The 20,681-nt window shown below is 40.3% G+C and overlaps 2 protein-coding genes across 3 annotated transcripts; both read right to left on the bottom strand.

The window, feature by feature from the left end:
- Positions 1–20: 20 nt before the first annotated feature.
- On the bottom strand, positions 21–18,440 carry kdm5ba (lysine demethylase 5Ba). 2 transcript variants are annotated; one of them, XM_073876070.1, is made up of 28 exons: positions 18,281–18,440; positions 17,057–17,255; positions 15,500–15,577; positions 15,014–15,136; positions 14,590–14,760; positions 12,155–12,286; positions 11,291–11,384; positions 11,136–11,203; positions 10,895–11,053; positions 10,270–10,389; positions 10,028–10,186; positions 9,756–9,937; positions 9,448–9,610; positions 9,212–9,331; positions 8,622–8,816; positions 6,505–6,686; positions 6,239–6,363; positions 5,982–6,132; positions 5,792–5,906; positions 5,353–5,708; positions 4,835–4,973; positions 4,538–4,717; positions 4,283–4,435; positions 3,132–3,545; positions 2,961–3,051; positions 1,639–1,905; positions 1,251–1,522; positions 21–937 (listed from the first exon to the last, which is right to left on the bottom strand). In XM_073876070.1, exons 2-28 carry the CDS (start codon positions 17,207–17,209, stop codon positions 806–808), a joined length of 4,494 nt encoding a protein of 1,497 aa, XP_073732171.1. In that variant the 5' UTR covers positions 17,210–17,255; positions 18,281–18,440; the 3' UTR covers positions 21–805. The 2 variants fall into 2 exon arrangements, with proteins under 2 accessions (XP_073732171.1, XP_073732172.1); XM_073876071.1 differs by lacking the exon at positions 18,281–18,440 and having other exon boundaries at positions 12,155–12,283; positions 17,057–17,305.
- Positions 18,441–18,689: 249 nt separating this feature from the next.
- rabif (RAB interacting factor) lies at positions 18,690–20,161 on the bottom strand. The gene is made up of 3 exons (XM_055183932.2): positions 19,966–20,161; positions 19,683–19,836; positions 18,690–19,343 (listed from the first exon to the last, which is right to left on the bottom strand). The coding sequence occupies exons 2-3, from the start codon at positions 19,812–19,814 to the stop codon at positions 19,095–19,097; spliced, it is 381 nt and encodes a 126-aa protein (XP_055039907.1). The 5' UTR covers positions 19,815–19,836; positions 19,966–20,161; the 3' UTR covers positions 18,690–19,094.
- Between the last annotated feature and the right edge of the window lie 520 nt (positions 20,162–20,681).

Raw genomic sequence — 20,681 nt, 5'->3', positions numbered from 1 at the left:
AAGACAAGAAAAGAAATCCATCAGAATTAAAACATGTCAGTGTTTATAGGTGAGAACACAAACCATTTTATTCCACAACTGAATTAACATCAGAAAGATCCGTTTTGTGAGTTTTAAAGAAAGCCACAGTATACATCACAAAGTATTTTTCACACAGCCTTTTCTTCTGCCTGCTACATCTCCTGTCTGAAAACCTACATTAGGATTCTGTACAAACACTTCTAATGCATCAAGCAACAGATCGGAGCAGATTTCAAGCTACGGAAAATCAGGGTAACCAGCCGAGTTATTGCTGGGATAAATAAATAATATTTTATATTATTAGATACATGTACCAAAACAGCAGGTTCCAAAAATAAGTTTAGACCATTTTGTTTAGTCCAATTAATATCATTTGGTGTAAATAGCCCAGATCAATGTCATTTGATAAATTCACATTAGAAAGTCTAAGGTGACTGGGGAAAAATAAATATGAACAAAAATACAAGTGGAGAAGCTAAGGTCCCCTATTGTTTTGCATTCATGGGATGGAAACCCCTGAGGTACATCTATGCATCACGTTCTCTACAGAAGAAAAATGTTATAGAATGTAATCTTCAAAAATACAAAAAAAAAAAAACATAGCAGAAGAGTCATACAGATTTTTGTTAACAGTCCTATCAAGAAGGCGGTAGCACCAAGGGAGCAGGGTCGGTATTCGGTGGGGGGGTTCAAAAGAGGATATCTGGTGCGCTCTTGGTGCTGTAACTTCTGTGCAAAACGGGGAGCCATTTTGACTATCCTTCCAAAAACATTTGTTTGGTCCTCATTCTGTCATATTGTTTGATGCACAGGTGTTGCAGATGTAGTCCTCATTTTCAGCCTGCTCAGCAGACACTCCCACACAAACCTGGTGGAACCACTGGTTACAGCTTCCATCACACTGGACCCAGTTTACCTCAGGAACAGGGAAGAGAGAACATTATATACATTTCAAAGATCCCTGCTGAAAAAAACAGCATACCAGCATATGTTGTGTTTTGGTGCTGGTTTGCTAGTGAACACCAGCTAAACCAGCATCAAACCAGCATTAGCACCAGCATCCCATGCTTGCAAAACCAGCATATATTGTGTTTTGGTGCTGGTATACTGGTGACCACCAGCTAAACCAGCATAGACCAGCATAATTCCCATGCTGGTTTGATACTGTTTTTTTCAGCAGGGATGCACATAAGAACATTAGCCAGATCTTTAATAATGCTGCTACTCACCTCAGTTCCTTCTGGCTGTTGACATCGCTTAGCAGAGCACACGGACCAATCCTCCTCAGAGTCTTCTGAATATGACGGATCAGAAAGAGAGTTGGATAGGGAGATGGTTCTCTTCTCCTCTCTTCTCCTTTCTTTGTCCATTTTGGGTTTCTTCTTCTTGGGTTTCTTCATCTTGTCTCTGGGTTGCCCGTCCAGGTTTCCCTTCTCTAGACGTCTTTTGTTTTTCTTCTCAACCTTCTCGGATTCTTTCCTAATCTCTGGAACGCCATCCTAGATGGAACATGTTTAATCAGAAACAGTCAAGGTCTCTGTAAGATAATGTTATATTGTACCACTATTGATATATTTGAAAGCATTTGAGAGCAAGTTGGGACCGTTCTCCCATCCTGTCCATTGCTGTGTGGGGGGCTCCTGTGAATCGAGGGGCTCCTGTGAGGCGGGCTTTTGTGGGAAGGGCTCCTGTGAGGTGAGCTTTTGTGGGGCGGGCTCCTGTCTTGGGCGATGTGATACTGATGATCATGTTCGCTGCTTTGCAGGGAGTGCTGGGGCGGTGAAAACCTGTTGATCAGGTTGCTGTAAAGCTGCTGGAGTTCAGGTAAAGTCACCTGCAGAAGAAGACCTTCTACCAGTAGCTCTTCCAACTCAGTGCTGAGGCCTGTGACACATAACATAAATATCTAAAATTGTCTATGCAGTAAATTTAACAAGATCTGTGTTGAATCTCTATATAAATGTGTATTGAATAAGGGTGTCATGATTTCGATTTTAATCGATCAAAATTAAGTCACAACCTTGAAGTTGGAATTAATAAAATGGAATCGTCGATGCTGCCAGAGCAGCGTCTGTGACAGAACTGCTCGTTTCTCTGAACTAAGATCTGTTTAAGGTTCACAACAACTTATTTCAGTTGCTTAATGCTGCGTTCAGACCAGCCACGGTAGAGGCGTCAAGCGCGAGTGATTGCAATGTTAAGTCAATGTAAAGACGCATTGACGCGCGTCTGGAGGTCTCGCGGCGCGAATGATGCTTTTAGCGTGGCGCGGTAGACCCAATTCCGCCTCATCCGCGCGTCTAGTTCGTGCGAATGGGGTGAATTGAGCGCTGCCGCGGCAAACATGCAAGTTAAAAAATTAAAACTTTGGAGGAAAAACGCGCCGCGTTAACCAATGAGGAGCTTGCTCTCGTAGTGACGTGATTACAGGAAGCGAGCGGAGTTGCAGAAGCCCCTCCCATGACTAGAATTTCACACGCGAATGAAGCGCGTAAACTCAAATGTTCAAACTAGACGCGGTAGACGAGAAATTAATGTCTCAAGCGCGGCTGGTGTGAACCCACGGTAAGAGTTATAAAAACAGCATTTAAACATGACTTATTGGGGTATAGTCTCACAATCTTATCTGACGGTATTAAAAACACGTTTTTAAGGTGCAAAGTACTGACAGATGTTCATCTGACAGGAAGTTTCGTTTTATCAGGCATGTGCGTGTACCATATTTTTCCACTGGCAGCACGACTAACATGGCAGGGCATCTGGTCAGATATTATATTTCATAAAAGTCTAGTCTAAACATGGCATAGAAACATGTTCTTTAAAAAAAAAGTAAAAATCGAGAATCGAACCGTGGCCTTAGAACCGAAAATGTAATCGAATCGAGGATTTGGAGAATCATGACACCCCTAGTATTGAAACACCAGGTGCTGTTGACCTACCATCCAGAGGGATGCACGGCTGTAGCATGTAGAAAGAGCCAATGCTCTCATCCAGTGTATGAGCTGATGCAGTTCCAGAAATGTGTCTTGCCTATGGGTAACCAATTAATAATGCATCAAAAATGTAAAAATTATTTTCAAATAATTAGCAACAAACATTTTAATGCTCACTTTTCCAATAGGATGCTCTGTCGGAAGAGAAACCTGCTGCACTCTGTGTTGCCAACGCACTGTTCTCTCAATCAGGTATCGCAAGGCATCGCCCTCTGGAAGTCGAACCCGGATCCGCTGTAAGGACGCCAGCAGAGGCAGCACCTTATCCAGAGGGGGCTTCTCTGATCGCTTACAGAGCGGGCATAACCAAGGCTGTCCTGCCGGAATGTCTTTGAACCCTGGCACGCAGCCACTGTGGTAGGCATCTCGACAGAGTTCACACTGGAGCATTGGGCCTGCAGGGACGGTGTGACACAAGCACACGGTGGGGGCCAAACTACTGGGCGAAGACTGTAATTTTGACTCATTCGAGGTCCTCAGAATCATCAGACTCTCCAGCTCTTTCTGACGCACATCGCCAAGAGCGGCCATCTATTAGACAAAGAATACACAAGGGTTAGAAACCCAGATGCTTTGTGATAAATACATTTGAAAGTAGTATGGATCTGTACAATAGCTAATAAAAACTGAAACTATATATTGTTACTGTTTACATTGACTTATTACATATAAGGGTATATAAACACTACCCAGAACCTAATACCGTATTTTTCGGTCTATAAGCCGAATTTTTTTCATAACTTGGCTGGTGCTGCGTCTTATAGTCAGGTGTGCCTTTTAAGTCAGTATGAATTAATTTTGACATTTATGAGGCAAGAGACAACATTACCGTCTACAGCCGTGAGAGTCCGCCATATGCTGCTTCTGTATTTATGTAATTCTATGGATTCAGTAATGTGGAATGACGAGTACGCGAACTTCACGCTAGTTGGCTTGTTTGGTTAATTTAGCCTTTTCAACCTTCCAGGTAAGTTCTGTATGCTATGATTTATCGTTTAAATAACTGATAATATTAGGTTAACGTACAGACATCTATTCAGCCTGCTGTTCTGTCTGCTATTGTTTAGTTGAATAACTTGTCTTTCCAGATTAAATGTATGTTCTTCGGCTTGGATTTTGTGAAATAATTTTCTAAATTAACGCAACGTATATGTTATTTTGTCTTAATGACGCATTTTTGAATGATGCGGCTTATACTCCGGTGCGGCTTATAGTCTGGAAAGTACGGTATGTTTTCTTGATTTGTATCAAAAGAAGATGGGACGTACTGCTGAAGCTGTATCTTTGCTTGTAGAAAGTGCTCTTTCCACATCACAGAGGGAGTCCAGTTTCACATCAGCTTTCTTGCAAGGTATCGAGACATCCTTGACTTTTTTAGACTTTGACTTCTGACTCCCAGTCTCACACCTAGGACACAAAACCTTAAAAGACAAACACACTCACGTTAATAATAGAAATGACAAATGTATTTTATAGTATAAAAAAATTATTGATTCTTTAAAAAGGGCTGCAGTTTCATCTACCTCAAGTAGAGAATGGGTTGAGTTCCTCAACAGGAATGTTTTAGCTGCGCTTTCCTTCCAGGCCTGCACCTCAGACACTAAACTTTCCAGTCGGGTCAAGGGCTCCAACGTTACCGGAATACTTCTGGCTCTTGACACGAGTTCAGAAAGGGTAGCAAGAACAGGGATCCGCCCTCCAACCTGCAGAAAAGAAAACATGTTCAAACTGACCGACTGGAATTTTTTAAACAAAAGGGTGAGATTTATCCAACCACATGGTTAATATTACGAAGCCCTATATAATAATGTGAAACGGACCTGAAGAGCATCTGCTTCTTTTATCCACTCTCTGGCCCTGCTGACGCAGTCTTTGAGCTGTAGACAACTGGGTAGGTACGCTGGGATGCCATCCACTTCCTGTATGGCGGCCTCAAGAGTCTCAATGCTATGTCGAGGTCTGAAACAAAGAAATATTGTGTTGATTTTCTTCCAAAAGGCTGCTAAACTATCAAAACAAAACCTTTTATACCAAAATGCTATGGGAATAGACATACCCCATGCTGTTAAGATAGTAGTATCCATCAAATCAATATGGCTGACCCAAAAAAGTTTGCAAGTAAAATTTTGCCAATTTGCAAATGATTTTGTTGCACGTTCTACTTGTTCATGCAAAGTGCCAAACTAAACTGCCAAAAGCTGCCTTCACTACTCGCAGATCTTGCTGATAATGCATCACTAATCAAAAACAGTGTTAAAAATCACCTTACACCAAATAAGCAAAGTGTTATTCTTTATTTGACACTTTGTATTTAAACGTCTATACAAACTAAACTCACCTAGCACTGAGCATGTTATGAGCCTTTTCTTCCCAATGTTCGCAGACAGTGAGCAGCTCTTGTAAGCGGGCCATGGTTCTTTCCACACATGCGTGAGGTGCCAGGCCCACCCCTTGATCTATGAGTCTCCTCATGCAGTCTAGACTGAGGTTGGCCGGCTGATCGCTGGCTTGCTGAACGGCCTCCACCCAGCGGGCCTGCTCCAGCCTCTGCCGTAACACTGCCAGCTGAGGTAACTCCACATCCAGGGCTGCACCTTCATCTAGAAGGCTCTGGAGGGCCGAAGAACCGGGCATGTCCTCTGCAAGGAGATCCGAGCTCTGCTGTCGGAACTGTTCGACGCGATTCAAAAGAGCCTAAAGGGTAGGAGAAGAGAACGTTGAGATCACAAATCTAAGATATGACAAACGACAATGTTGCATGATGTGTGGTTGGATACCTTTAAAAAAGGTGCCTGTCGAATGTTACAGGGCAGATCATACAGCTGATTGACAAATGATCTCAGTTCTTCTACTGTGAGCTGGTTCTGAGACTTTCCTCCACCAGAGCGATACCTGTTAAAAAAAAGCAATGTTAGAAATACAGCTGGTCTAGTCGAGGTGGGTTAGTAAATTAGGATGTGTTTATACCTTGTCTGTCTTTTGCCATTGAGAAGTTGTTGCGCCATTGAAGCGCTCCTTTCTGCATTCTGAATGACCTGACGCAGGTGATTTAACAGGTCGGTCTCGGGATACATCTTTTTCTCTGCTTCTGCTATCAAGGAACGAAGATCCTCCAAATCTAGTTGTTGTTGTTGTTAAAAAAACAATACTTTGAGACTGAACTTCAAGCAATTAAATTAATCACTACATCGAAAACTGAAATGAGAGCATTAAAAACAACCTACCACTCTTATTGTCTTGATCTGCCTTCAAAATCTTGTTCACTTTTGATGCCCAGTCATCATAGGACTCTGCACGAGATGTCAACGTCTGGAAAAGTGGGTTTAGCTCGGCGAGGGTGTATTTATAGCTGTGCAAGCGAAAGAAGGGTTAATTTAGAAAAAAAAACACCCTGCTAAATGTTTAGTAGAACTTTCAGATCAAACGTTTTGCACTTGATCTATTGCCCCTTGCTTAACACCCATAAGTTGTAACCTCTGCAAACACTCACTTGAGTGTGTAGCTGCTAGGCGGGCACGAGCAGAGGTCCTGAATGTGGTGGAGACAGACCAGCTGCTCGGGGCTACAGGGACAGGTGATGGCAGACAGGTAACAGGTGGTCCGGCACTGAGCACACTGCCTGTCCTCATCTGGCAATAGGTCATAGTCAACCTGCTGGGAGTGCCACACACCCTAGAGAGCCACATGAACACAATGGGATCAATTAGTACTAGACAGCCAGACAGTCTATACAAACCCAAACAAAGAGTAAAAAGCCATGAGAGCTATAACTAAAAATAGTTCTTCTGTATAGATTATGGTGGTTAAAATGTATATTTATGCATTTGGCAGACACCATGCATTTAAACACAAACAACAAACAATATTTTACTATGTTCTTACCTCAAATTACACAAATTAATACATATCTATCTTTTTTAATGCGTGCACTTAATCTTTGTACAGCGTGTCGTGAATGTGTTCGCATTTAGCCTAGCCCCATTCATTCCAACAGGGATGAATTTAAAAGCCACCAAACACTTCCATGTTTTCCCTATTTAAAGACTGTTACATGAGTAGTTACACGAGTAAGTATGGTGGCACAAAACAAGGCAAATTTTTAGGTGGATAAAAATGAGAACTATATTGTATGGTGGAAGAGAACTTCGTTTGTAGCACTTTGAACTCGCGCGCAGTAATATTGAGGGAAGTTTGAGCGATAGAGGGAGTAGTCAGGAGTGATAATGTTACTGCGTACTGAGGTCGAAGTGCTGCAAACTAAGTGCTCTTCCACCATATAATATAGTTCTATAGTATGCTTATAAAAAATAAATATCGCCATGTTTTATTTTGTGCCACCAAACTTAGTCGTGCAACTACTCATGTAACAGTCTCAAAATAGGGAAAACATGGAAGTGTCCGGTGGCTTCCAAATTCATCCCTGTTTGGATCCCAATGCTGAGTTTACACTAACCGCATTTCAAGCGTGTCAGAGGCAAACTCCGCTTCTTGTGGGAGGGGCAAGTGCTATGCGGTTGTCTGTTTGCAAGATGATTGATGTTGATTGTGCATTTATTGAGAGTTACCAGTTTGTATTTGGTAACCTTACTATAGGGGGAAAATAAACGACGATGGTCGATAAACATCACGTGACTCAAAAGTGAAGTGTGTATTACAACTTACCAGGTTGCCCAATGTCCTCACTGACTCTTCCAAGCGAGGTCCTTTTTATTCCTGTCTCTATAGAAATAAGAACTTGTGTCGTATAGCTCCGGGTGACTGCTTACGGACAATATCAAGCGTTGATTGAATGAGTGACTTCGGGCAGGGCTGCCACCACAGCAGCAAGCAGGCTCCTGATTGGTTAACGCCGCGAGAAATTCCGCCAAAGTTCAAACGTTTCAACTCGGTCGTCAGGCGCAAATTTGCGTGAATCGCAAAATGCACAAAAAGCACCATTCGTTCGTACCATGCACAACGCTCAATTCACGCCTTTCGCGTGAGCTTCACGCGCGAATGAGTCTCTTTCGCGGCGCGGGACCTTCTGACGCGGTAAACGCGTCCTCACATTGACTTAACATTGAAATCACTCGCGCTTCACGCCTCTACCACGGTTAGTGTAAATGCAGCATAAGGAACGAATGGGGCTAGGCCAAATGCCAACACGTTCACAACGCGCCGCACAAAGACCAAATACACGCATTGAAAAAAATAGGTTTGTTGTGGTAAGTACATAGTAAAATATTGAAAAACAGTGGTGTTTTCCTTTAAGGTATACGTTTTATCAGTAGCCTATGCGTGTTGGGAATCGAACCAATAACATTAATGTAGCTAACACAGTCCTATACCAGCTGAATTAAAGGATAACTATTGCGCTACAGAAACACTGTATATGCTAACATAGAACAATCGGATACTACTTATGCTCTGCAGTATAATTAACATTTTTGCAAAATTGGGCATGTCTGATTTTAAACAGAAAAACTTTTTTACAGAAAACGTTGTATATACACATATATACACACACACACATACATACATTTTTTAAATAAAGTAGATGATGCAGTTTTGGACTCGCTGGCTGGTCTGCAGAGTTTAAGGGGTTAATGCGCTCAAAATTTCACATACCAGCTTATAGACTCTCTCACGGAGCTCCTTCTCCTCTTGAATCATCATGCTCATGTCCTTATGGACAGCACAGGCCAGTTCCAACTCAAGACTGTCTGCCTTGGTGGCAATGTTACAAGTCATCTCATCGTGAGAGAAAACACAGTATCTGTTCAGAGATCGGTAGTGCTCGATACACTGTCGTCCAAGAGGCATCTGAAACAACAAACCGCAGCTTAGTTTTTCCATTTAATTTAACATGACATCAGACTAACATCAACGCTATTTACTTTTCATGGTTCAACTGTAGCCTGCTTCTAGGCTTGAATACCAAATGTAATAAAAATGTAATAAGCTGTTTATCCTCCGAAATGACATTCAGGCAAACTTTTAGATAATGTTGGGCTATCAAGTCTGGTACTGCAATGTAACACTCAATTCCCCAAGGTTAAAATCAAGGCCCGTCCCACATTTCTTCCACAGTCTGACATAATAACAAAATTAAAATTAGTTGCAAATGACAATTCACACCTCTAGATGCATACAATTTGACAGTATATCGTAACAAGTTCATGTTGTATAATGATTAACTGATATTAAGTAGTTTTTACCCAGTCTGCTGTGCAGAAGTTGACAGCCTCTGCAAAGTTAAAGCCCTGGTTGAATCCACTGTGATAGGACCTCGGGAAGGTAATGACAAACTCGCCAGCACACTGGTTTGTACGGTAAATCTACAGAGAACAAATAAATGAGTTAATCGATGTACTGCATCTCAAATGAAGAACAGAATGGAGTAAAATGTGATTAATAGGCTGTGTCAAATAGCATGCATCCAGTGGCTACTCACCGGTACTCCATGATCCATGAGTAGATTTGGGTTCATAATAGTGACCAGCTGGTGGAGAAGGTCTGGCTGGGACTCAAAGAGCTCAGGAGCCAAGTTCTTCATCACCTTCTCCAATTGCTCGGCGGCGTAGCCTGGAGCGCCATACCACGTCTTTGGCTCTCCCCTGCAAATAAACAACAACAAAAGCGGAGTAAAAAACGTGCCGAGTCACATACGATGTGATGTATCACCGTTAAAAAGCAGATACATTTAATACTGCATCACATTAAACGATTTCTTTTAAAATATAGGAAGTGAGGGTGGAATACCAGTGCAGATAATTGACAGAATAACTCCAGTGGTCCTCAATATGCCAGCAGAAGGAGGAAAAGCACATGCCCACATAAAGCCATGGGAGCTTCATCCCACAGATGTCTGCTGTGACGTGAGTCAGCACAGATGCATCCAGTACTGGCATGTTGTTCAGGTTCCAACCACTGCTCAGATAATCCTTGACAAAATGACACAAGATTGTTTTAATTACTCATCATATTGCACCAATGCTTTAAAGCATTTAGATTGACTTCAGAGCAATTTGTACCTCCTCCTCTGGCGAGACTTTAAAGGTGCCGTTTTTAACTGGGAATCCACTTCCAAAGTCCTTTGAAGCAATATCAGCTCCATACTCCACTGTGACATCCTCCTCAATAGTGCTAACCAGTCGCCAGAACTCCTTTTCCACCAGCTCTGTGGGAACCATCTGCCAAACGATAAAGCCAGTCACTCCAAAGTGTAACGGTTAGCAATCATATAATGTTTGCACGAGTGTCACATCAAACATACATGAACAGGCATGTTGAAATAGTCTGATTTGAAAGAGTCCGCCATATCCCCGAAAGTCCGGAGGGTGTAGTCTCTTGGGGCCTGCTCGAACCCAAAAGCAACTTGTGGCTTACCACACTCCTGTAGGGAGAATATAAAAGTCAACGTAAATGATTACAAACTTTGAACAAATTGCACAGCATGCATGCAAAGTCTAAAAGCAACCCCATTCCCTTATAGGGACACTCTACTTGGTTAGCTCTAGCTCCCCTAGAGTTAAACATTTTATTTTTACCATTTTGGAATCCATTAAGCCGATCTCCGAGTCTGGCGCTAACACTTTTAGCATAATGCTAATGGTCTAATCAGATTCAATGGATTATGCTAAGCTATGCTAAAGGTGGTAGCGCCAGACCCCGAGATCAGCTGAATGGAATGTCCCTTTAAGAAATATCGTCTTTATTATAACACATAATGCAAGCTGTGAATTATTAAGTTATGAAATTAGCTTTTGAAAATAATTATATGCCTTTGTATTTGTTTAGGCAAACCCATGCAAGTGTCACACGAGGTCAAAAACCACGGAGACGAACCCAAAGACTTATGCCATCTGTTTGCAGATGTAGGCAGCTGGGGAGTGGCTTACCTTAGCCAGGCACGTGGGGCACCTCCAGTCGCCTTTGGGGACATCATGGAGGGGTGGGATCAGACAGAAGGTGTGGTAGCTGTCATCACACCCATCACAAAGCAATAGTCTATCTTCGTCACCTCCACCCCCACACACTAAGCATATATACTGCTCCACCTATGAAACAAATAGATTACAACAAACAATACCACAAATGCACTGCATATTTTCTCTTGTGAAACAAACAAAATGTCCTTACCTTTGATTTTTCACCTTCGGTTGTTGGTTCAATGGGTTCTTGTTTCACCTGGATGGGAATTTCTTTCACTGGAAGAGACAGATAAATAAAAAGGTACAGTTCCACCACTATTTAAACAATTCTGTAAGCAAAAAAAGAAAAACATTGATCTATACCTGGTTCTTGTTTGGCCACACACGAGCCCATTCTCCTTCTCAGATTGGGCTTGTTTTCGCTCATTTCGCCCTGTTCTGATTTGAGACAGCGCCCCTATAAGGAGAAAGGTGACAATTTAAAAACGTATGATGAGTAATGCCAACAGGGTTCCCACACCTTAGTTAACTTCAAATTTGAGGACCTTTCAACGACTTTCCAGGTCCAATACCCTCAAATTCAAGGACTAAATGTGGGGACACATTTCATCGTGTTACCTTTTAAGATACATTGTTACAGTTCCCTTTCGAGGGCACTCGCGCTGCGTCACTGCGGTTACACTTTAGGGGCAAGTGCGTCTAAATGTGTATATCAAACTCAATGGTGAGGCTTTACAACAAAGATGGGGTGACACGGGAGCCAGGAAGTATATCGCTATCTGAAATATTGCCAAAGACAGCGTTACAGGGACACAGGAAGTATGGTTACATAGTTACATACGTAACACGAGACGTTTTCATGTGTCAAACACAACTATGCAAAAAAGCATTTTGGTATGAATCAACATTCGCATACAGAATATATAAGCATTTAAAGTGAACAGTTTAGCACGTGTGCTTAAAGTCTAGAATTTTTATGATATTATCCTACACTACACAGGGAATCATTTGGATTTTTTCCAGAAAACTTCTTGCATAAAATAGATTCAAGCACTTTCAATGCCCTGTGTCTATGTTTCTATATTTTCAAAAACTTCCAAGGGCCTTGAATTTTTCCCCAGATTCACAAACTTTCAAGGATTTCAAAGACCCGTGGGAACCCTGTTAAAACACACTGGTTGAGGTACAGATCAAAAAGTGAGAAGTCGGTCAAAAAAGCAGCTTTACCTCCGTTCGCTTGGCTCTGCGGGCGATAGTGCAGGTTTCTATCGGTTGCACTGACTGGCGCTGGGGCAGATCATGGGATTTATACTCCTTGTCTTTGGTGTCATTAGTCAGAGTTGGCTTCTGGGCGTTCTGCTGTACAAAGACATCACATAAACGACAAGCCCATATATCCACATTATAAAAAGACCTAAAAATAACCATTTTTATTTGACAAATGCAGATGCACAAATCCAAATTTACATAACCACTATGTGTGCACATGTGGCTTCACTCTTCTCTAATTAAACAGAGAGCCACATGACAGCAGGGTGGACATCATTAAAGCCAGTAACCGTGAGAGGCAAAGCAGATCACCCCTAGGGTATTAAGCAAGGGGTAACGGCAGCAGGCGAGTGGGTCTAGAGCTCAGGCCCACTTAGTGAATACATTGACACCCCTTTATTGTTGGGGGAGGGACTACGGGGAAAACACCAAAAACATTTAGTGCAAGACCGAGAAAGCAGTTAACCACTGAACCCACAGGAACACAGCTTGCCAGACAATACTATAAACAAACTAAATTTACACCCCATAAAACATATAGAAACAAAACTGCAGGTTTATATAATACACATTTTACACATATACTGTAGTACTTATACTTTGTTATTTCCTTAAAGGATTAGTCCATTTTCCCCAAAAAAAATCCAGACAATTCACCCACCACCATGCCATCCACAATGTTGATGTCTTTCTATATTCAGTCGAGAAGAAATTTAGTTTTTTGAGGAAAACATTCCAGGATTTTTCTCATTTTGATGGACTTTAATGGATCCCAACACCTAACTGTTTTAATGCAGTTTAAAATTGCAGTATCAAAGGACTCTAAACAATTCCAAACGAGGCATAAGGGTCTTATCTAGCAAAACGACTGTCATTTTTGACAAGAAAAATAAAAAATATCCACTTTTAAACTACAACTTCTCGTCTATCTCCGGTCCTGTGACGCGCCAGCGCAACCTCACGCAATAACTCATCACGTCAAGGGGTCACAGATGACGCATGCGAACCTACGCCCCAGTGTTTACAAGTGTGGAGAAAGAGGACCGTTCCGATGTTGTTGTATGTCGAATGATACTATTTAAAGGAATAGTCTACTCATTTTCAATATTAAAATATGTTATTACCTTAACTAAGAATTGTTGATACACCCCTCTATCATCTGTGTGCGTGCACGTAAGCGCTGGAGCGCGCTGTGACGCTTCGATAGCATTTAGCTTAGCCCCATTCATTCAATGGTACCATTTAGAGATAAAGTTAGAGGTGACCGGACACATCAACGTTTTTCCTATTTAAGACGAGTAGTTATACGAGCAAGTTTGGTGGTACAAAATAAAACGTAGCGCTTTTCTAAGCGGATTTAAAAGAGGAACTATATTTTATGGCGTAATAGCACTTTTGGGAGTACTTCGACTTGCCTGAAAAGTCCGCTCCCCTTCTCACTCTCATAATGGGAGAGGGAGGGTGTTACTGCGCCAAGTCGAAGTACTCACAAAAGTGCTATTACGCCATAAAATATAGTTCCTCTTTTAAATCCGCTTAGAAAAGCGCTACGTTTTATTTTGTACCACCAAACTTGCTCGTATAACTACTCGTCTTAAATAGGAAAAACGTTGATGTGTTTGGTCACTTCTAACTTTATCTCTAAATGGTACCATTGAATGAATGGGGCTAAGCTAAATGCTATCGAACGTCGCAGCGCGCTCCAACGCTTACGTGCACGCACACAGATGATAGAGGGATGTATCAACAATTCTTAGTTAAGGTAATAACATTTTAATATTGAAAATGAGTAGACTATTCCTTTAATGTGTTTGTGTCAGTTTATTGTTTAAAATGGTCCACAAATGTGCGTTTCATATTCCATGGCATTACGTAATTACGTGAGGTTGCGCTGACGCGTCACAGGACCGGAGATAGACGAGAAGTTGTGGTTTAAAAGTGCATATTTTTACTTTTTCTTGTCAAAAATGACAATCGTTTGCTAGATAAGACCCTTATGGCTTGTTTGGGATCGTTTAGAGTCCTTTGAAACTGCAATTTTAAACTGCATTAAAACTATTAAGTGTTGGGGTCCATTAAAATGCGAAAAATCCTAGAATGTTTTCCTCAAAAAACATAATTTCTTCTCGACTGAACAAAAAAACATCAACATTTTGGATGACATGGTGGTGAGTAAATTATCTGGATTTTTTTAAAGAAAATTGACTAATCCTTTAAAATGATCAGATAGATTGCATGCACATTTACCGATGCAAAAAAAAGAAAAACTAGGGCACTTATCAACAATTATCAACAATACTAAATGAACCGCAATCTACATCAGAAAGAACAAAACTAAAACATTAAAAAGAAAGGAAAAAAAGAAAGTTATGCAAGCTCTTTCATGGCCTCACCATAAGATTAGCTCCAGCCTGGAACAGATAGTAAGGGTAGAGAATCCTCTCATAATGAGCACGCAGGTGAGAGCCAATTGCTTTGCCGGGAGCAAAGCCCATCTTTATTGCAATTTGAGTCCACCTTCGTTCCTTGCAGACCACATCAAAGCCTCCTTCTTCTTTGACCAGCTAAACAGATACAATAGCAGAGGTCAGATTCCTCTTGAAAGATATTTACATCTACATTTTATTTCTAAAGAAAGCCACTGATAAAGTACATGACGTGATTTTTAAAGATTAGTTGTTGCAGAACCAACAATTACCTGAACTGCAGAAACAAACAAATATATACACTTAGCTTTAATCCATGTGAATAATAAGAGGTTGAACGCAATGCTAAGCATAAGAGAAACTTTTGCAGATGACATAACTTTAAACCCACCTTGTAGAGCACATACAAATCCAGGGTTTTGCGTTCGACATGAGGAATTTTCAACGTGCAGCCCTGCAGTTCCCAGAACTTTGCTATCTGGTCCAGGAAGTTGAGCTTTACTCTGGTTTGGGCCTGAGGAACAATAAAATACACATGCAAATTTCTTTTTTTTTTCAATAGTTTCTGCAAAGAATAAAACTTCATGGCCAGCTTTGCTTTTTAACAGGTTATATTACATAAAAAACAACATTAATCATCCTAACAGGGCTGGTTGCAACAATGAGATCTTGTTGCAGCATTGCACCAGTGACCTTCGCTTTTTGTTTGTGACCTTTTAGGATTGTCACACTTTAAAGCATTGGGTTTGGTGTCAAAGGCCACGCTTGTTGCTTCAGCATTGGGGTTAGGCTTAATAAGCCCCCAAAAGAGACCACATGAATGTGTCTGCAAATTCAAAGTACCCGACAAGCAGCAGGACACAGATCTAAGCTTTACCTCCAACTCGTTGAGCCTCTGAATGCGTGGGGTGAAATGAAGTCGGTCCACATCGCAGGCAAATGGTGGCTGCCATCCCTGACATGAACAAAATGCATAGTAAGCTTTTGTGTTTACCATTTGTCACCTAATAACAGAGCATTTATAAAGCAAGCAAGCTTCCAAGGCTAATGAATATGACTGCATTTAAGTGCAACAACAACATCATGGTTATGTCATGTTCAATACACAAAACAATACAGAGTGAGTCATATATATAGTCTATTTAATCACTTCAATTGTAATTTACAATACATACACACAAATCCCATAAACAAAACAAATTTATTTAGGGTTATTTAGCATTGCTTTTGAGAAAGTAGCTGTATATTTAAATATATTTATCGCTAAAATATCAAATCACAAAAGGTTTCTCGCATAATATATTATGATGGATACTGGTGGTGACGACAACACACCTTTCTTTATCCTTCCACATAGGCCGTTTTAGGGTGTTAACAACTATATTTATAAACAAGGCAAATACAAAAATATTTATAGACACGAAAATAAAAAGTATGTAACCTTGCACCCGTTTAAAACGCGACCTGCGTTTAATTTCACTTCTCACTTGAGTGTATTTACATCGAATTTCTGTTTTAATGGCCAGATGGCGAAGCCAAATGCAAATCCTCAACTCGTACAACATGGAGGACAACGGCTAAGGCCATTTACACCTCCTGAAACTTATGCAATAATTTTACATTTCGTCTCAAGTTAAATCGTCAAGTCTTTTTGTCCGATGAACGATAGAAATGCGATGACAATCGAGCGATTTCTGACTATTTGTAAGCAAAGGGGCCATTGTAGGTCAGGACATTGTCTTCGAATTACTGTATAAACTGTACAAAATAAATATTTTATTTACTTAAATCTGATAAATAAACACTGCTACGCCATCTAAACTGACGTCAAAATCAAGTTTAAAGGTCACATTTTTACTTCAATGTTTTGACGTTGAGATTAAAAATAATAGGAAGTTGCGTTTGCACCAACTGTGCAAGTTACTGGTGAGCACCGTGCGCAAAAATGTTAAAAAATACTGTAAAATGAATTGGTGAAGGAAATGCTCGTCCTAGAGATTAAATCGAGGTTTGATTTGTTCTTATTTGTGTGGATGCCTACTAACAACATTGATCTTGGAAGACAATAACAGTCGTACTACAACACTGTCCATCAATCAAATATTTATAAAAATAAAGTATGTACAGAAAGTCAGTTCTAATCCTCAAAATCCACAGAATGAAAAAAACTAGCTTCCTAAGAAAGTAAGTGATGTTATTGTGGATGTATAGGAGTAGCCACACGCGAGCATTCACGCATAGCTAGTTGCTGCGCGCACACGCTCACGCACAGTTACGAACATTCGCAATGGCTGGAGCCGCAATCCGCCATGTTGAAAAACCTGTCTTTACAAAGTGTTTCGGGATTTAACTGAGGGCTGTAACCTACGCGTAAAAAAGACGATCGAGATGCAGTTTTCACTTGACAGTTCAGTTATATGTCGAAGAAACTTACCGGGGGTGGTCGTATCTTGCAGATGCCAGTATTTTCTGCAATTGGACGTATTTTGTTGATAAACCCAAAAGGGTCGGCAAATTCCTCCCAACTGGGCTCAAAGACAGGGCACTCCGGTGGTGGAATAAACTCGTTGGGTCGTGAATGGGTCATTCTGGGGAACTTGATCCAAATGATGACATGCGGAAACTGCAGTAAACTGTTTGAAGTTGAAGTAAATGCTTTAATTAGTCTCGAAAATATGCCATATTAAAGAATGATTGCACCTGAACTCCGACAATTAACATCCTCATCCACTTTGGGAAACGTACACACGCCGCAGTGTCGACGTTACAGTGCTTAGTGGGCTTCCGCGTACAAAATAGAGACGCTAAATATTCTTCATCTGACGTTCTCATCAATATCAATTTCTTTGGTCATTGTTTTGTTTTTTTAGTCTAACGTCACTTTAATTTTCCAAGAAGCATGTTGGGTAAAAAAATGCATTGAAAAATATTCAAGCATTATGTAAGAATACATTCAAACAAAGCTTTTGTTTGATAATGATTAACAATTGAGCAACACGATTCCATAATAATAAAAAACACATTACTTTAATTTATAGAATGTCAAATATGGAATTTGATGTAAGGTCGGATGCTGGTAAAGTCACAGAAAACGGTCCATTTTATTTGCAAAGCTCAGGAAAATGCATTTGCTTTATTTTTGACCTCTTTGCGCAAGGCGTAACGTAAACAAATGACATAACAGTAATTACTTTCACAAAACCTGTGGTTATAAATCAGCTTTTACATACTCGTCACAATCCAGAAAATCCAACTTCGATGTATTAACATGCTTTGACGTCTCCCCGAAAGTGCTTTAAAAAGGCATAAGTAGGCTGCTACTGAATTAGAGAAGTGACTTGCGCGGATTGATGTACCACGGCCGACAGCCTCATTTTTACCGGAACTACTTCTTTAAATGGACTCTTTCAAGTTGCCTACACGGAAGTAACATTTGTTGCTCAGGGACAATGCGTAGCATTGACTCTTCCGATCCGCTCGAAATCTAACTTCACATTTAGTCGCTAACCACCGCGTGATGCTGTATATATGGTGCTCTCAAACAACGCTTGAATATGTAACCCGTGTGGATTTGTACCTTCACATGACCACCCGAATTCAGAACACAGCATCCTTCAGCGGATAATAAAACGCCGTGGCAAGACAGAAAGAATCTCACCGTACTGAGGTTGCAGTTGACTTTTGTCTTTACATATCTTTGTGCTGAATGTCCATTAGCATCCACTGTAGCGATCCATGCAAGCAATATCTACGAGCACGTACCACACGTCAACTAGGAAGTGTTGTCGCCCCCTATAAACACAGGACAGCTATGCCCGTTGTCCGATCCGCCTATCTGTGGAATTATTCTACTATGGAATATAGAGGTGTGGCAGTTATAGCGTAATGTTTTACCAACTGATGAAATGAAGTAACCAGGGTATAAAACATTTCTGAGTCAATAAGGTTTTACAAAGGTACCATATTTAAAGAAAGCCTATATATAAATGCACATATTCTATTTCCAAACATCAAACATTTTAGATGCAATAAGAAACACTCTTTTACATAAACATGACACTTGGAGAAAAGATTAGAGTTATATTTTATTTCACCTCAGTTTAATATCGCAAGTCTTTTAAATGGTCAAATGCAAATTTTGTTATTTTACAAGCACTGCCTTTCTCCCCAACCTCTTCATACTCAATAGTGGGTTGATGTGTTATGAAAACCAGAGAGATAAGAAAGATGAAAAAGGCCATGTGTTAAGGAATGTTTAAAAGTGTTGTCTGTCTTTGTCAGAATTATTAGTACGGTGAATATGAAAACTTTACAGTAAAAAGTATAAACACAGTCCATACAGAAACACTACCCTAGAATCAATCCAAACTCTGCAAGAAAATAAAATACAGAACTTAAAAAAAAATTCAGTATGAGAGCCTTGAGTTACATTGTCAAATACTGTTTCATTTTTCTAGACTCAAACATGTGCTCTATTCATGGTTTACCCTGTCCAATGCCACATAGAAGCTCTTCTTGTCATCCAAGCAATGCCAGCCAATGGGTCCAATCTCACAATCAGCACAAATAAGGTACTTCACTTTCCCAACATCTTTAGTGAAGCCCACATTTTCAAACGTGTACATGTCATCAACCAGCCAGTGGGCAGTTAATGTGTCCCCATCCAGCGTTCCATCTGACTGACCTATGGAGGTTTTCTTTCTCATGGAGGGCAGAAACAGCTGGAAGGGGTTTTGCATGAAAAACAAGATATTGTGATATCAAGTGTTATAATACTATATAATGCTATGCAAGTCAAATTTGGTATATTGGTAACACTTCACAATAAAGGTTTATGTGATAACATTAGTATGTGCATTAGTTAACACTAAGTAATTTTTTAATGCCAATACAATTGTTCATTTTAATGCATTGTGCATTGAATAATGTTAACAGTTACATCTTTTAAGTTTAAAAATGTATCAGTAAATGCTGAAATGAACATGAACTAATTTTAATAAAGGTAATACATTAACTAATGTTAAGAAATATCTGCTCACAAGTGTATTCAAATGTTTTACCTCTTTTTCTGCAAACACTGCCATGCCAGGACAAAGCACCTTTGAACCACATCGTTGGCACAACACCGCTTTCACATTTTTTCCATCTTCTGACACGAGAGATGGGTCTACTGATCCTTTACTGTCATCCATGTTAGTATACAACGCGTTCAAACTGAAAGCATCATACCATCAGTTAGACATACAATTTAATTATGATCCATCTGTCAATGCTTTTTAATATGATCTTGTTAATGTTATTAGCTAGCAGGCTACATTCAAACTTGTAGTGAAGAATACTCGCCTTTGTTTTAGACCATGAGGATAAACTGATCCTTTTTAAGACAAATATTCTACACAGTATTTCCCTCAAAATACTATAAATATGATAAGCCAAGTAAATAATTAACAATAGTTAGTAGCTGACTAAAACCGGCTACTTGCTAACGCTTGTGTGCAACTGCCAAAGCAGACCGGCTGAAAACAACGCCTTTTGATTTCACGTTCCACCCAGCATCCATTTTCAGAAGACTACGTAATGGATTTAGGGGGATTTAGTTTCCCGGACAGGGTTTAGATTAATTCAGGATTAGGCCTGAATTAGTTATTTTAGAACATTTAAGTAGTTTTTACAAACAAATTTTACAAAAAAAAAAAACATGGTGTACATCTTGAAACAAAACAATGACACTGATATATTTTAAGATACATCAATACAAGGTTTTTTGAAATGAAAGCAGCTCAAACATTCATTTTAGTCTGGGACTAGGGAAAGGCCTGTCCGGGAAAACCACCACTTTCCTCCGGTTTCACAGACAAGGGTAGTCCTAGACTAAAACACAAACTGTAAATAACTTGCGCCTGACAGATGTCAAAATTTGCCTGTACCAGCCTTAATTTACCTAAGGCCTAGCACTGGCTTTAGGTAAGCCTTGTCTTTGAAACCAGGCCCATATGTGTTAACATGACGATAGAAAAATTAATTAATTCTCAAATGTATTCCAGTAAATAAATCACAAG

The sequence above is a fragment of the Misgurnus anguillicaudatus genome, chromosome 14, assembly GCF_027580225.2.
Source record: "Misgurnus anguillicaudatus chromosome 14, ASM2758022v2, whole genome shotgun sequence".
Lineage (NCBI taxonomy): Eukaryota > Metazoa > Chordata > Actinopteri > Cypriniformes > Cobitidae > Misgurnus > Misgurnus anguillicaudatus.
Note: the sequence above shows the minus strand (reverse complement) of the source record. Positions and strands in the feature narration are given on the sequence as shown.

Bases quoted from the DNA above. Each gene is read 5' to 3' on its own strand.
- kdm5ba (XM_073876070.1), bottom strand. From the start codon at position 17,209: ATGACCCATTCACGACCCAACGAGTTTATTCCACCACCGGAGTGCCCT. The intron at 14,761-15,013 runs GTGGGTTTAAAG...GTATCTGTTTAG, and splicing joins ATTTGTATGTGCTCTACAAG to CTGGTCAAAGAAGAAGGAGG. The intron at 11,054-11,135 runs GTAAGGACATTT...TTTGTTTCATAG, and splicing joins CCGAAGGTGAAAAATCAAAG to GTGGAGCAGTATATATGCTT.
- rabif (XM_055183932.2), bottom strand. From the start codon at position 19,814: ATGGATGACAGTAAAGGATCAGTAGACCCATCTCTCGTGTCAGAAGAT. The intron at 19,344-19,682 runs GTAAAACATTTG...AACCCCTTCCAG, and splicing joins CAGTGTTTGCAGAAAAAGAG to CTGTTTCTGCCCTCCATGAG.